This window comes from Sporothrix brasiliensis, assembly GCF_000820605.1.
Source record: "Sporothrix brasiliensis 5110 chromosome Unknown Cont20, whole genome shotgun sequence".
NCBI lineage: Eukaryota > Fungi > Ascomycota > Sordariomycetes > Ophiostomatales > Ophiostomataceae > Sporothrix > Sporothrix brasiliensis.
The window spans coordinates 1,053,116-1,068,944 of NW_024467139.1; the positions used below are offsets into that span (position 1 = coordinate 1,053,116).

The 15,829-nt window shown below is 56.5% G+C and overlaps 5 protein-coding genes across 5 annotated transcripts; 2 read left to right on the forward strand and 3 right to left on the reverse strand.

Moving 5' to 3' along the window:
- Positions 1 to 86: 86 nt before the first annotated feature.
- SPBR_06658 (nucleolar complex protein 2) lies at positions 87 to 2,594 on the forward strand (the record flags this gene model as incomplete). The annotated part of the gene is made up of 1 exon (XM_040764914.1): positions 87 to 2,594. One exon carries the CDS (start codon positions 87 to 89, stop codon positions 2,592 to 2,594), a length of 2,508 nt encoding a protein of 835 aa, XP_040616275.1.
- A 318-nt stretch (positions 2,595 to 2,912) lies between these two features.
- On the reverse strand, positions 2,913 to 3,892 carry SPBR_07608 (short chain dehydrogenase; the record flags this gene model as incomplete). Its single annotated transcript, XM_040765862.1, has 2 exons — positions 2,913 to 3,592; positions 3,691 to 3,892. The coding sequence occupies 2 exons, from the start codon at positions 3,890 to 3,892 to the stop codon at positions 2,913 to 2,915; spliced, it is 882 nt and encodes a 293-aa protein (XP_040616276.1).
- Positions 3,893 to 7,838: 3,946 nt separating this feature from the next.
- Positions 7,839 to 9,502, reverse strand: SPBR_07054 (MFS allantoate transporter; the record flags this gene model as incomplete). Its single annotated transcript, XM_040765309.1, has 2 exons — positions 7,839 to 9,119; positions 9,188 to 9,502. The coding sequence occupies 2 exons, from the start codon at positions 9,500 to 9,502 to the stop codon at positions 7,839 to 7,841; spliced, it is 1,596 nt and encodes a 531-aa protein (XP_040616277.1).
- A 1,919-nt stretch (positions 9,503 to 11,421) lies between these two features.
- On the reverse strand, positions 11,422 to 12,316 carry SPBR_07679 (translation initiation factor 4E; the record flags this gene model as incomplete). Its single annotated transcript, XM_040765933.1, has 3 exons — positions 11,422 to 11,910; positions 11,995 to 12,066; positions 12,137 to 12,316. The coding sequence occupies 3 exons, from the start codon at positions 12,314 to 12,316 to the stop codon at positions 11,422 to 11,424; spliced, it is 741 nt and encodes a 246-aa protein (XP_040616278.1).
- A 1,517-nt stretch (positions 12,317 to 13,833) lies between these two features.
- On the forward strand, positions 13,834 to 15,525 carry SPBR_07035 (uncharacterized protein; the record flags this gene model as incomplete). Its single annotated transcript, XM_040765290.1, has 1 exon — positions 13,834 to 15,525. The coding sequence occupies one exon, from the start codon at positions 13,834 to 13,836 to the stop codon at positions 15,523 to 15,525; it is 1,692 nt and encodes a 563-aa protein (XP_040616279.1).
- Between the last annotated feature and the right edge of the window lie 304 nt (positions 15,526 to 15,829).

Genomic DNA, 15,829 nt, shown 5'->3' on the forward strand with positions numbered 1-15,829 from the left:
CCCTCCCCTCCCCCTTACACAACAATCACCAACCATCGTCGCCGAGTGTCCGACAGCCAATTTCCCAACAGCACTCGCACGCCACGATGGCCGTCGCCAAGAAAAACGCAAAGGCGACCCGCAAGTTCGAGAAGAAGCACCTCAAGGGCGTTCTCGAGAAGCGCAAGGCCTCGGCCAAGATCAAGCAGCGGAACATACTCCAGGAGAAGAAGAAAGCCAAGCGCGGCCAAGATGCTGCCTTTTACAAGGGCGCCGCGTCCGCCACGGGTGCCAACGGCGAGACCGTGGGCTCGGGGCCGCGCTCGAAGCGGCCGGACGCCAAGGTCAGCGAGATGAGCGTGGACGACTTTTTCCAGGGCGGCTTCCAGATCCTCGACAAGGAGGAGGGCGGCAAGGCTAAGGGGAAGGCCAAGGGCAAGGACAAGGCGGAAAAGGCGGACACAAAGGCACAGCTCGGCAAGCGGAAACGCAACGGTGCGGCAGCCGCAGGCGAGGATGACAGTGCGTCAGCCAGCGGCGGCTCCGAGTCTGAGAACGAGCCCGAGTACGACGCCGTGGCCCCGAGCGACGACAGCGACGAGGACGATAACCTGGACCTGGACGCGGCCGACATTGGCATGACAAAGGAGGCCATGGAAGCCCTGGCCGAGAAGGATCCCGAGTTTTACAAGTTCTTGAAGGAAAACGACCCGGAGGCGCTCGACTTTGACGAGGACGCCGATCTGGGCGGCCTGGGTGGTGGTGACGATGAAGACGTAGACGACGAGGACGATGAGGACGACGAGGACGACGAGGACGCCAAACGGCCCAGAAAGAAGCAGAAGGCGGCCAAGGCCGCGGCCGCTGCCGCTGCCGCTGCACCTCGCGACAACGAGCTCACGCGACCCATGATCGCCAAGTGGGAGGCGTCCATGGCGGAATCCTTCTCGCTGCGTGCGGCCCGCCAGGCCGTCCTTGCGTTCCGCTGCGCCGCCCACCTCAACGAGGACGCCGACGAGGCCGCCTCGCTCTCGCAGCGCTTCGCCATCAAGAGCCCCGACGCCTTCCACGACATTCTGGTCGTCGCCCTCAAGCACGTCCCGCTCGTCCTGCAGCACCACATCCCCGTCAAGGAGTCCTCCACCCACCGCGTCTACGTCCAGACCGAGAGCAAGAAGTTCAAGGCCCTGTCTGCCCTCATCCGCAGCTTTGCCTCGTCGGTTCTGCACCTGCTCTCGACCCTGTCCGACGACGGCACCCTCAAGCTGACCCTGTCCGCGCTGACGCCGCTGCTGCCGTACCTGCTGTCCTTCCGCAAGGTGCTCAAGCAGCTCGTCAAGTCCGTCGTCGGCTTCTGGGCCCAGCCCGCCAGCAGCCAGACCACGCGCATCACTGCCTTCCTGGTGCTGCGCCGCCTCGTGGTCATTGGCGACAAGGGCGTGCGCGAGTCCGTGCTCAAGGCCACCTACCAGGGCCTCGTCCAGGGCAGCCGCGCCACCAACGCCAACACCATTGCCGGCATCAACCTGATGAAGAACTCCGCCGCCGAGCTGTGGGGCCTCGACCCGGCCATCGGCTACACCACCGCCTTCGCCTCCATCCGCCAGCTGGCCATCCACCTGCGCAACAGCATCGTCCACAACCAGAACAACGCGTTCCGCAACGTCTACAACTGGCAGTACGTCCACTCGCTCGACTTTTGGTCGTGCGTCCTGGCCGAGCACTGCAGCCCCACGGCCACAGCCACAGCCGCTGCCGGCGGCGACGACAGCCAGCTGAAGCTGCTCGTGTACCCGCTTGTCCAGGTCACCCTGGGCGCCATGCGCCTCATCCCGACCGCCGCCTACTTCCCGCTGCGCTTCCAGCTGTTCCGGTCGCTGCTGCGCGTCTCGCGCGCCACCGGCACCTACATCCCGCTCGCCCCCGTCCTGCTCGAGGTCCTCAACTCGGCCGACATGAAGAAGGCCGCCAAGATCAGCACCGAGAAGCAGCTCGACTTTGCCGTCGCCTACAAGGCCCCCAAGTCGCTGCTGCACACCACCGTCTACCAGACCGCCGTCGGCGAGCAGGTCGTCGAGCTGCTGTCCGAGTACTTTGCGCTCTGGGCCACCAGCATCGCCTTCCCCGAGTTCGCCCTGCCCGTCGTCATCATGCTCAAGCGCTGGATCAAGGACGCCCGCAAGCGCGGCGGCAAGAACGGCCGTCAGCTCAACAACAAGGTCGTCAGCGGCCTCGTGCTCGTCGTCCAGAAGCTCGAAGCCAACGCCGCCTTCATCGAGTCCAAGCGCGCCCACGTCACCTTTGCCCCGCGCGACCGCACCCAGGTCGACGCCTTCCTCAAGGACTTTGACTGGCAAAAGACCCCCATCGGCGCCTTTGTCGTTGCCCAGCGCAAGGCGAGCGCCGAGCGGCAGCGCGTGCTGGAGGAGACGCGCAAGCAGGAGGATGCCCGCCGGCAGGAGGAGAAGAAGCAGCTGCAAGCGGCGCGGCTGGACGAGGACAACGAGGAGGAGGAGGATGAGGAGGAGGACGAGGAGGAGGATGAGGAGGAAATCGAGTTGGAAAGTGATGACGAGGACATCGAAAACGACGATGACGAAGAGGAAGACGAGTAATTTCACGGCGCGGCTATACAAAAGTTGTTTCTCTTACCACATTCTTCTTTTTTCCCCATTTATTGTTGGCATAGGTATCGGGCATACTGGATTCGAGTTTATTTTTGCGGTTTACTCCATTGCGGCAGTCTCTTTTTGGAAGTTCCCAGTCCATACGTATTTCGCTCTGTTTCGAATAGTCTCATTATTACCGCCGTATTTTCTACAGAAAGGCAACGAAAAGCAACGCAGTCGTAAACATGCAAATCAAATGTGCCAGCCCAGTCAGTCCCTCAAGCCCCTCGAATCGCCAGCTACCGCATTCCACTGAACAATCACCTACCACGCACAGTGGCCACCATCGATGCGCAGATCGCTGCCCGTCATGAAGCTGCTGGCATCGCTCAGCAGGAAAACCGCCGCGCCCCGGTACTCGTCCGGCGTGCTGAGACGCCCTAGCATGTTGCCGTTGGCCCAGTCCGACCGCCGCTCTGGGTACTTGTCAAACAGCGCCTCCGTCATGGCCGTCACAATGTAGCCCGGCGAGATGGTGTTCACCCGGATGCCGTACTCGCCCCACTCCGACGCCAGGTTGCGGCCCAGCTGGATCACTGCCGCCTTGGACGCGTTGTACGCCGGGCAGATCAGGCCCCGGTTCGCCACCGTGCCGCTCATGCTTGCAATCAGCGCCAGGCTGCCCTTCTTCTGGCCCAGCCGCACCATCTGCCGCGCCACCGCCTGTGCCGTCAGGAACACGCCCGTCACGTTGGTTGCCATCATCTTGTCCACGTCTGCGCCCGTGTACTCCAGCGCCGGTGTCTCCTGCTGGATGCCTGCCGCCGCCACCAGACCGTCCAGGTGGCCGTGCTGGTCGGCAATGCCCTTGATCAGGTCGTTGAGCTTCTCCTCCTCGCGCACGTCCACACGGTGGTAGGTCAGCGACGAGCCAAGGCTCTTGGCCTTCTCGGCCACGCGCGCAAAGTCGGGTGACGGCTCAGGCAGGCGGTCGAGGGCATGGACTAGATGAAAGTTAGACCACAAAAAAAAAAAAAAAAAAAAGAGCGGTTAAAGATGGTGTCGATCGCAAATCACAACCAACGGCGCACGCGAGACGTACCATGTGCACCGGCTTCCAGGATCGCCTCGGCCTGCACCAGACCCAGACCGCGGGCAGCACCCGACACCACGACCACCTTGTCCTTGAGGCTGAACTCGGGCAACACCTGTTTGTTAGTCAGGGTCGCAAACGTCGGCTGAGACTGCCGTCGGAAAAGCCGGCCAGGGGCCGCGCCCAAAGCCGAAGCAGCCATAGGACGCATGGCCGAGAAGGGAGTGCGTGGTACGACGCAAAGAAGATGTCTTACTGGAGAGGCCATTTTGTGAAAATGTGAGAGTATAAGAGTGTGGCCAGGTGAGTGTGGATGGAGGGCAGCTGTCGAGTAGTATGTCTCGTGAAGGTTGCTGAAGACGGGTAGTTTCTGTTTGGGATGTTGGGGATACTGAGAAACACGCTTAGGAAGGAGAGAGGGAGGGAACGAGACAAAGGAAAGGGGAAAGGGCACAAAGATGGCTTTATAGTTTCCTTTCGGAAAGAACACAAGCAGCAGTCCTGGAAAAGGAAGTGCGATGTAAGTACGGCAGGAGTGACAGAGGTCTCGGGGGAAAAGTTGACGAGGGATGCGCCAAAAGGGAAGGCGGGTCTGGGCTGGTGTGTTGAGACACGCAAGCTCCTGCTACAAAGGGCAAGAAAAAAAATAGTAGTTTTTTAAAACAATTGCGTCAACGGAAAGAACAATGGTCGGGAATACCAAATGCTTAGGGACAGTGAACGCGGCGCGCGACAGGCGTGGCAGGCACAACCGGAGTATCTCAAAGAAGGAAGGCACGATGGATGTCATGGATAATGGGAAGCGAAGCTGCTCCTCACCACCTCCACACTTTTCTCCGCAACTTACACCCCCCCCTCCCCTCTCCCTGTTTCTCACCCCTTCGTCCCAATTAGCTTCACTTCTTCTCTGCATCTTTGGAGTCTGGGTCTGCTCATCTCGCTTCACACCCACAGCGTGCGCTAGTCACCAGCGTACGGCCTACGGGCTACTATTTCCATCCATATCGCCTCCCCCTCCCGTCCTCTCTCTTGATTCTTGGCGCCACAAGCAGGAGGCACGACAGCCAGAAAAGGACCAGAAATAACAAAGTCAACTACGCCGGCCCTGGCCTTTGCGCAGTGCATCCGATGATGCAACAGGATGCGAGACTCACGGCTTCTCTGACCACCCCCTGGCCTCATCGTGGCCCAATGTCGTGCAGAAGCCATCCGGCGGCAGGACGAGCAGGTCCCAAAGGATATCGTCCTGAGCGGAAGACACGACCGCGTCAATTGAAACATGGACTGTGGTTGTGGCTTCAAGCCTGGGCGTATCAAAAACCCGGCTCCCACACAACGCAGTTGGATGGGCGGGTGGTGGTGCAGGTGTCCATTGCCTATTGTGGTCATACAAAGTCCAGACGCTCACCGCACACAATGTGTACATGCAGGCTGCAATGTGATGGCACAGCCTGCAGAGTACGATGTACAGGTGCAAAGGCCGCGTGCCGCTCCACATCGAGCTTGTTGCTCAGCATCAAACAGACTGTATTTCACATACCGGACCCTTTTTGAGTGCACCGGAAATGAAGCGAAGAAAAGTCAAAATAGAAGGACCGAGACTAACAAAAGAGACAGATGCAAATTCCCGGCAGCCCGAAATGCATGGCGGAGCAGAACCCAGACAGCTAGCATCATGGTGGCTCAAGACATAACGAATTACCTGCGCCGACGTCGCGGACTACGACACGAGGGCAGTGGTTTCGTCCTTTATTCTTCCGAGCCAGTTCGTTGTGCGTATTTGGTGCAGACGTGACGGACTGGACACAATAGTCTGTCGCGAACAACAAGTCAACCGGACCCCTCCCTTGGTGTTTCTCGCATTTTACGTCTACGACGTATTGCATCTACGAGGTACGGAGTAGTATCTCTCGCCCCTCTAGTACTGGAGCAGCTTCCTTTTAACTGCGGATTGCCGTTTTGGGTAATCCGCCAACCAGACCAAATGCAGATCCGTGGTATTAGTCGACCATCAAAGTACAGACCTTCTCTGATTCTCCAGCTTCTCCAAGCCCCAGTTTCCGCTCCCCAGTCTTTTTAGCGTCGTCTTGTTCGTGGAATCTGGATACCAAAAGGGTCTCGACTTGCCCAACAGGTCCTGAGGCCCCGAATGCTGATAGTTTACGGCTCCTTGAGGAGGACAATAGGGGCAAGAGAGGGTCTACATTGGCCGCGTGCTCTCTGATCCAGCTACAGAGAAAATTAAGACGTTTTTGAAAATTTCTGCAGGTCTGGAGCCGTCGGCGGGACATGTTCGCTTCTATTCGATGCCGTGAAGCAGTAAGCCGACGAGCTGCAGGCAACTAATACGGAAAGGCAGCATCCACTTCTCAAGAGTTGCAAACTCTCGTGGGTCCAATACGACCTGGCAAAAGCCGACGAGTTGAGTTGCCTTTGCGACTTCTTTATGGCATGCAATATATGCCTCCCACTTTCAACGACGGGTGATGTGTTTTATTCCTTCCTCGATCGCCTTCGCGAATTTGACGAGACAATAAGGTATCCAAAGCACTCAAAACAGAATGGTCCAGAGCGAGGCGGAGATTTCCCATACTTCGTCCTCTTGGCCGTTGCTTTCTCCTCAGTGCCGGTGCGGGACGGAGCACTCTTCCGGTGGCTGATGGTCGAATGCCCATGGTTTGGCTGCACGCTGGTCAATCACAACGAGCCGCAGTACACCCACCACCCATGCTGCGACCGTTGCAATCACTGGCTATTGGTCGTGCAATGCCACGCAACGCAACCATTGCCTCACTTGCTAACGTCCTCGCTCACACTACCAAACTTTTACCGGAAATTTTCTCCTCTTTTTGTCCATTTTGCATTGCTCACCCTCCCTTCTCTGCAGGCCGTTGCATCTCCAACAAAATGCAGCAGCCGGCATATTTCAGCACATGCACTCCGCATCGAGCATATGCAATGCACCTCTTTTGGCAATAACAAACCCGTTGAGTGGGAAGGAAACAGCCGCCCCTTTTTGTCATTATTTTTATCCCGGGCCCGAGAACGGCATCAGCGTCGACGAGCGAAAATAGCAATGAAGGCCGGGAGGGACGGTAACAAAAGGTACCACGAGATATCGAGGCGCAAGAAACACTCCAAGACGAAAAATCAGTTCAGTGGCGGGAGATCGACAATGAATGAGCTGAGCAACCCCGTACCAGCGACGGGGCCAGAAGAGGTGCCGGCGAATACAGCGATGAACAAACGTTGTCAGCGGTTATGAGATTGTGTGGATTTGAGTCACATTTGGGGAGCTTTCTCCGTTTCCAGTGGTCGTCGTCGTTTCATTTCCTGGTTTTGTTTCTGCCTTTGTTTCTCCCAACAAGATTTGATGTCAAAACGAGACACATCAGAAATAAATTCAGGGCAACAAAATAAGAGAGACACCAAAGCAAACGAAACTCATATTGCGTTATGCCCGTTCTTCGACGATTCCAGCCCTGTTGGACTTGGATAGACAACAACATGACGACTATTTTTGACAAAGCATCGTCGTCGCCTTAGCCACTTCCGTTGTGCTGTGCAATAGACGATCCGCATCGCGCTCAGCATGGCCCAAGCACACTTACAAGCAATATTTTCCATAGTGCTGAATGTCGACAACGAAAATATCAGTGACCTAGTCGCATTTGCCCCCCAAGTGATGGGTGCCGATGAAGCGCACCGATATTGTGTGAGCCTGCGGGTTGTCTTTTCTTAATTGGATACAGCGTTTTTATTTCATTTTCTTTTGTACTTGGGCATATCCATCCCTTTACCTTTCGCCTTGTCAAACAGTGTATGCTGATATGCATGTTCTTTTGCTTGTCCATGATATACGTGTTCGCGACCACTCCATCGGCTTCGGTTACGAAAGTTTGCTACCGACCACATTGCCGTTGTCATTCTCCTACGTTCTCGTCTATTTCACAAGCCAGAGGAAATGGGAGGAAAACACAAGTTTGAAGAAGACGCCAACGATTGTCGTCGCGATCGCTGATCTTCGGTGGAGCCGGCGGTTGTTAGTGGGGCGTCACTCGAGGTAGGTTTTCTTCAACGTCCAACATCAAACAGCACGCGACCAACGTTAAAGCAGCGTGCAACATGTCTTTCGAATGCACCCGACCCCTCCACAGCTACAGAGCATAGTTGAACTCTGGGTTCTCACGGTCGGTCAGGTCGTAAAACTCCTGCCCCATCACCTTGCGGTAACCCGGCGCGGCTCGCGCCTGCACCTTGAGCGCGTTCTGCCGCCGCCACCAAAAGTAGATAAACAAGACGTCCACAATACACAGCGCGTAGCACACCAGGATCGTAATCTCTGCCGGCCGATAGTCGGGCGCGTCCTTGGCCCGGAACACCTGCGGACCGATAATGTTGCCCACGCAGTACGCAATCAGGTACATGGCCGCCACCGTCGTCTTCTTTGTCCAGCCCGCAATGTTGGTCGCAATCAGGGACAACAGCGCCACAAACGACGTCGGGCTCATCTGCATCAAAAGGCATCCGATCAGGCGGCCGATGCGCTGCCCCGGCGAGTTGTTGAGCACCGCCACCAGCAGCATGCCGATAAACGACGCCGCCACACCCGCAATGCTGACCAGCAGCCGGTTCCGAAGGCGGTCGCCCAGAATGCCACAGCCAGCCGGTGCAGCCGCCTCGATCAGGCCGGCGGGGGCGCTCAGCAGCAGGGACTGCTCGTTTGTAAAGCCAAACGACACAACGAGCTGCGAAAAGAAGTTGGTGATGCCGCCGTTGGGGATGTCGGCCACCAGACCATAAAACACGAGCGCCCACACCACCGGGTCCGTCAGCGCCTCCTTGAGCTGGTACAACTTGAAGTTTTTGTTGCCGACGCCCTGCTGGTTGACCCGGATGCGCTCAATCGCCTGCATGCGCTCCTCCTCGGTCAGGAACCGCGCATTCATTTGGTTGTCGGGCATGATCCAAAGAAAGACAATGCCGATCGCGGCCGTGAAAAGACCAATGACCAAGAACAGCAGCTGCCACGAGTGCAAGTTGCCGCCCGCCAGAGGATGACTTTTCGTGCCGACGGCAATGCCGTACGCGACGAAACCGCCGACAATCTGCCCAACGCCGTTGAAGGAGAACCAGATGCCGACGCGGGAGCCCTGCTCGTTCACTGTGTACCACTGCGACGTGAAGAGTGCAAACCCGGGGCTGACGGCCGCCTCAAACACGCCCAACAGGAACCGCACGGCCATGGCACTCGCAAAGCTGTTGACGGCGGCCATGCAGCACAACACGATGCCCCACGCGATGACGTTGGCAGCCGACCACTTGGCCAGCGGCAGCCGCTGCAGGAGGTAGTTTGTTGGCCACTCCCAGGCGAGGTAGCCAAAGTAGAACATGCTGGCCACCCAGGAGTAATCCTGGTTGATGAGATGAACGTCGTCCTGGTTTGTTAGTACTGGGAGGTAAGTCGGGGGAGAGGAGAGGGGGGCAGAGGGGGGGAGACACGCACCTTGAACCCCATCACCGAAGCGTACGACACGGTTGTCTTGTCGAGGAAGTTGAGGCCGTAGACTATACACAGCAGCGGCATCAAGTTCCAGTCAATCTTGCGCAGCAGACGGCGTTCCTGTTCCGGCGTCATCACGACCGCGTCGGCGGCGTGTGCCTGGGAGAAGAGGAGGGCCGCGTCGGCATTGTTCGTGTCTGCGTGCTTGAGGCCCGAATGGCTGCCCTTCGGCGGCGGGTTGGTCGCAATGCGGCCGATTTCTGCGTCGTTTTCGACTGCGAGCGCCGGGACCGACGCCGTCTTTTCGAGGTCTGCCATCGTCAAGGTGTCTGCAGACAGAAGTGGAGGGAGGGCAAGAAAGTCGATGGTGGATAGTTGGAATAGTTACGAGCAAATATGGGAATAAATCGAGAGCACAAGGGTTGCCCGAGGTGACGTAGTCCTGTTTGACGCTGGAGGAGAATGTTGAGTGAAACACGAGTGTTAAATATTAAGAGATCCAAAACCCCGAGAGGTTGGTGGCAAGTCCGTTGTCTCCATTATGCTGATAGGTCGAAGTAGATAGATAGATGCCGGCCATCGTATCCGATATATGCATCTGTGTGTAGCTGCAAACAGCCCTGTCGTCGATAGTCGTCTCGTTTCCACATTGTCTCCCCATCTGTCAACATCGTGGTATCGCCGATGGGTAATGGTGGACAGCGATGGGCAAAGAAGAGGAGTGGGATGAAAATGGCAGTTCGTTGGTTTGGGTCAAACGTCGACGTCGAGGAACTACATAGAGATGTGATACAAAGGTGCATAGCGCTATGGGGCGCCATGCACAAGGAAGTTGCCATTGACACTGCTTATCGGTGTCGATCATCAGAGGCAAGAAGGAAGTTTAGCTCGGACAGGAAAGAACATACGTACTCTCCGCCCCTTCCCCGCAAGACGAGGTCGCGTGTATCCCACACTAGCGATGCCGCTGAATTAAGAAGGAGCCAGAGAGCTTCGGGAGCTTACGTCGGCAGGTGAGGATGAAGAATTACACGTGCTGGATCAAGATAACACCATATGTGTAGGGAAACGTAAGAGACCAATACGTAGTTCCTGCCGTAGTTGCACCTGCTCTCGTCACTTCCCAGCTACCTTCTGTACGTCACTTGCCGCCCTGTCGCTATCTCCTTCCCTAAATAACATCTCAGAGAGTGGGGGATTCCGGGGTGGTAATTCTGGGGTAAAGGAGAGCGTATATTCCGCATTCCGTCGTATGCCGGAATCGGTGTTAAGAGAGAGGTGCTAGGGGTCTACAACAAACAGGCCAAGCCATGAAGACAACCCCCCAGCAAATCAAGCGAATGGGCAGCTAGGATTGCAGACGCTTTCTTATTGTCTCGTTTGGCGGAGAGATAAGAAACGATGGCACATAGATAGAACGGTTTGAGGGACGGCCAGAGAAGACGAGGCAAGTTCAAGGAGACCGTTCGGGAGTTTGTAGCTCGAGACGGCAACTGATAACTGTGTGTCGTGGAAGTCACCGACATGCACACAAGGCCGATGGATCATTCACATTCAACAATGCAGAGCACAACGTTCATACCAGGTTCCCCGTTTCTTATTATGTCTGTTCAACCGTGCTTTGGCAAAATGTCCGCCTACTAACACCAACAATCTCCGGTGACATCATCACAGTAATGCTTTTGTGCCTCTGCCCTCGCGACGCAACAGAAAAATAGGAATTAGACAGCCAGCAACAGCCAGCAACAGACAGCATAAAACGAAAACCCGTTCCCGAAATCAAAGACCAAATCAGGCACCCAATATACTCGACAAGAAAGCAAAGGCAAGGTACAAAGGCAGTCCGGGAATCAAAGGTGTTGCAGCGCGAACAAAGGTCGATTTTCTTCTTTTTCTTGGCAGAGGATTTTAATTTTCTTTTCCGTTTCCTTCTTTCAGTTTCCCGTTTCTCGGTTCTTGTCCGTATTTCCGTTCTGGTCCTCAAAATCCCATAAAATATATAGCGTGCGTGGCACAAATGGACCGAACATCGAGCCGTGACGTAGTCGAGAGACGAAGACGACAAGGCAGGATGTGGGCCAGACCCAGGGAGTCTCGCTGTATGCCTGTCTTGCGCCACCAACCACCCATCGCACGGAATGGGTTCGTCACCTTGACGTGTAGACAACACCCCCACACTCCTCCCATTACCATCCGTGTATCCCCATGCATCTCATCCCACCGCACCAACCCTTTCCTTAGACCACCATCTTGGCTTTGGCTCGTGTGCTGCCGCTGTGTTGTGCGTCGAGGTGGCCAGAGAACTCGAGCTGCTCGTTGGCAGGCAGCTTGAGGACATCCTTGAAGCGGTGACCGATCGCCATGAGGATGTCGCGGGCCTTCTCGGGGGAGCGACCCTTGCCGCCGGCGGTGTCGCCGTCACCACGGCCGGGGATCGATTTGCCAATGGTGCGGGTCCAGACGCCGATGCGGAAGAAGGCCTTGCGGACGTTGACGACGACACCCATGACCTCGTCGTCGTCCTCGCCCTCGAGGGTCTCGCCAATGGCGGCGAGCATGGTGTGCAGCCACATCTCGTCAATGTCGACGTTGCGCTTGTCGCGGAAGGAGTAGGACCACTTGCCGCCGTGCTTGTTCTGGGCATCCTCCCACTCGGGGCGGACGTTCTCCTTGAACAGGTGGTAGTCGGACTTGAGGGCCAGCTCCGAGACCGAGGCAATATTGTTCTGTACAGGCGGGGGGTCAGTGTTGAAGCCAAGACAAAACGTGAGAGAAACCAAAGAAGCCAAAGACGGCGGCAGTAGACGTACATAGATACCCCAGAACTCCTCAACCGAGTTGAAGGTGATAACTTCTTTCAGCAGGTCGTTCCAGTTGTCGCCCTATCCTGTGTGTCAGCAGGTGATCTCGTGAGGATCAGCAGGCGCTGCCTTCCAAAGGCCGTAGACCCACCTTCCCGCTTGCGGGCTTGGTGAACCAAAGGGTCCATCTGTGCATGAGCGGGTGCTTGACGGTAAAGTTCTCCTTGTCGTGGAAGACGGTGATGTCGTCGATCTTGGAGTCGGCAGCATCGGCGGCGACGTTGCCGCCTTCGGGCGAGATGGGGATGGTGGTGAGGTCGACTTGTGCCATGATGTCGGATTTGTAGTTTGTGTGATTTGTGTGGTTTGAAGAGTGGGCGTGAGAGGCGCGTGATGAAAGTCGAGATGATCGAAACGTGACGTCGAGTGAAGAGGAGAGATGGGTAAAGGTGAGAAACAGTCGTGACGCGAGATGACTGGGCGACGTCAAAAGACAACAAAGACAACAAAGACAGCAGGCAGGAGTGCGCTGGTTGCCAGGGAAGGAAGTGTCGCGCGAGCTGCGGGAAGGTGGTTGGCTCTTGCACGCAGTACAAGGCGGTCGCGGAGGGAAGGCGCGGCCGGAGAGAATAGCGGAGAGGGGCGAGAGGAGACTGCAAGTGCGAATGACTGTTTGCACCGGGCAAAGAGTCAAAGCGGGTGCGTTGGGCGGTGGTGCGTGATGCGATGCTATCGTGTGGAGATGACAGAGGAGTCAAAAGGAAGCGAGAAAAGTTTCGGACTGGACGACGTTGCAGATGATGGTCTGTGGTTGGCTGGATTGCATGGCGGTGGTTTTGTGGTTTGTGGTGGTGGCGCCGAAGAAAAAAAAGTTATATTTAATTTTTAATGGTCTTTGCGCGTGGTGACAGGGGGCAATTTAGCGCTGTATAGAGTGGGGCGCGCAAGGAAGCTAGGCTCTACATCGCAGCTGCGACAATTGTTGCCTGGAATATTAGGCAGGAATGGACAGCTTGTCACTGCTATGGAGGTACGGCTTATGAATAGGTCACATTTTGACATTTTGCGCTACGATCAAATTCTGATAGTAATACTCGTAGTTGTTTGGCATTTTGTGGATTTTATAAGACTGCTTTCGGGTTGGTGTGACTCTTGGTTGAAATGTGGAGGGACACTGTGCATTTTGTGTAAGAAAGTTGGTGTGGAAGTGAAGGGCTTCATTCTTTGGATAGACTGCAGACAACAACAGACGGACGGCTTAGGAAAGTATATCTACTGATTTTCATGAATTTATTTATTCATTTCCAGTCCTTTTCTCCAAGGAAAAAGCCTATGATTATAGAAACCGGTCATGAAGGCTCACTACTACCAGAATCACATAGGAAATAAAGTGACCTCTTAAAGTGACCTCTTACAAAGCATATTTCTTCTGCTTTACAAGAAAGTTTCTTTCTATTCATTTTATTAATACCAAATCGTTATTCTTCTACCTCACCATTCACTGACACTGCCTCTCGATGCCAACAGACTGTGAAGGGATGCAAATGCCCAAAGCGGGTTTTCTTTGTTGTCCAACAGAGCCAACACTTCTTTCATGGTATTGTCTGCAAGCGACAGCACCGAACGAGAATGCTGTCTGGATTCGACAAGACTCATCTATGCAGCTGTTTTGGGAACAGCGTGGATACGACTGGGAGCGGCGGAAAAAGACCGTTCTGTGCCAGCTTATTTGAAAGACCTTTATTTACAACGCACAACATGCATCTTTTACTTTAAAACGGATCGTGAAAACACCACTCTCCAGCAATCTACAGCACGCCACAGCAACCCTACGAGCAGCTTTCTACGATGACAACACTCGCCGAGACGCATGCAGCCGCCATGCCCGCCATGGCCGCCGAGTCTGACGTCAACCCGGACCCGACACGGTTTCAAGAGCGACTCTACCCGACGTTTACCCGCGAGACCACCGAGATCCTGGGCCTCGGCGAGCGCTGGTGGGAGCCGCGCGAGGCGGAGGACAGAAACAAGCGCCGCCCCGTCGCGCTGCCGCACGATCTTCTTGGGTACCGGCCGCTGCGACTGTGGTTCGGCATGCCGCACACGGCCGGCTGCGAGAAGGACGACGCATGGTTCGAGGTGCTGTTCAGCACGCTCTTTGAGCTGTCCGAAGACCTGTGCGCGTCCACGTTTGGCGTCGACCGTCTCGTCCTGCTGCCGGGCCCCACCGCACCGGCACAGAGTCCCTGGGCCGACGCGGACCTCTCGCCGGCGTTTATCTATTATGCCGGGGAGATTGCCTGCCCGGACCCTCTCGACGGGAAGCGCGGCAGCAGCTGGGATGCACTGCTCGAGGACCCGCGGCAGCGCGCGTTCGTGGCGCAGGGCGTGTTGGCGAAGACGCTCGACGAGCACGTGTTTTCGGCGCTGCTGTTTGGCGGCACGGCAGAGCAGCAGGATGCGCTCGGGCAGTGGGACCGCATCATGCTCAAGGACGAGGGCTACCTGCGCAAGTTCAAGCGCTGCGAGGAGGTGCAGTACTACCTGGGTGCCGAGGCCGGCGGCCGCGTGCTGACGCCGTTTTTCTGGGCCGAGGTCGCACGCGTGACGGCGCACACCGCCCAGCTGCTGCTGCCGCTGCTCAACCGGCAGCGGGCGCTCTCGGAGAACGCATCACAGGCGCCCAGCCTGCCCGTGTTCTACCAGCGGCTGCACGACGTCGTGGCCCTCGCAGGCTACGCATCGCTGTGCATGGCCTGGTCGCCGAGCATCTTCCAGGTCGAGTTCCCGTTGCCGGGTGCGCCATGGGAGGTCGACCAGGAGCGGGAGGCCGACGACTACGTGTACGCCCGGTCCGAGGCGAAGGCGCTGGCCGCCGAGGCCGCCGAGGCCGCCGCGGCCAGAGGCGGACAGGTGGGCGGCGCGCGCGACAGCGACAGCGACAAGCGGGCGACGTACATCCACGCAGCCAAGATCAAGATCGTCCTCTGGCCCCGTATCGCGCGCCTCCGGCCGTTCTGGAACAGCCGACGCACAGACGTTCGCAGTGCCACGCAGACCATTCTCACCAAGAGCCACAACGCGTACTATTACGGTGCGCAACTGAAAGGCGGCGGCGGCAGTGGTGGCAGGAATGGAAGTGGCGGCAACGGCGGCCACGACGATGATCACGATGAGGCCGATGCAGCAGCGTCGGAACGCGGCCCACATGATTCTCATGACGCGGCGGACAACGCGGCGGACGACGAAGCTTGGCCGGAACTGTTCGAGTACGTGGAGATTGTGCGCACTGCACGCCGCCGGGCACGCACGCTCCGGTCGATGCGTCGCCTGGCTTTGGCGTGGATTGTCGTCTGCATCTTGGTCTGGGTCGCTGGTATTTCTTTTCTCGAGTCCATGTCGAAAGCGATTGGTGTCGACTTGGAGCGCACTGAGGCCATTGTGAGCATTCGCAGGATGTATACCAAAATTCTGTATTGGGTAACAGCTGCAGCAGATCCGTTCTTGCGGTGGCCGTCGCAGATTCTGCGTTGGGATTGAGATGACGGAGGTTGGTGAGATAGGGAATGTCGTTTGTTTATGCTCTAAATCGTCGTATTGTGTAGCTTAGAAAATGTGAGTGGAATTTTGATAACGACACAGAGGGCTTGATAGGGCGGTGAGTGGACCCACATAAAAGTTGAGGAGAAAAAATCCGGCAGAAAAAACAGGTCGTAACGTCTGGGCATTTTCTGGGAGGATTTTCTTGGGCGCTTTTCTCCCATACGTTCTATCTGCACGACCACCTCCACGACCACGCACGGCGATTCTTGAAGCGCGACTTAGAAAACATATATATTGCTTT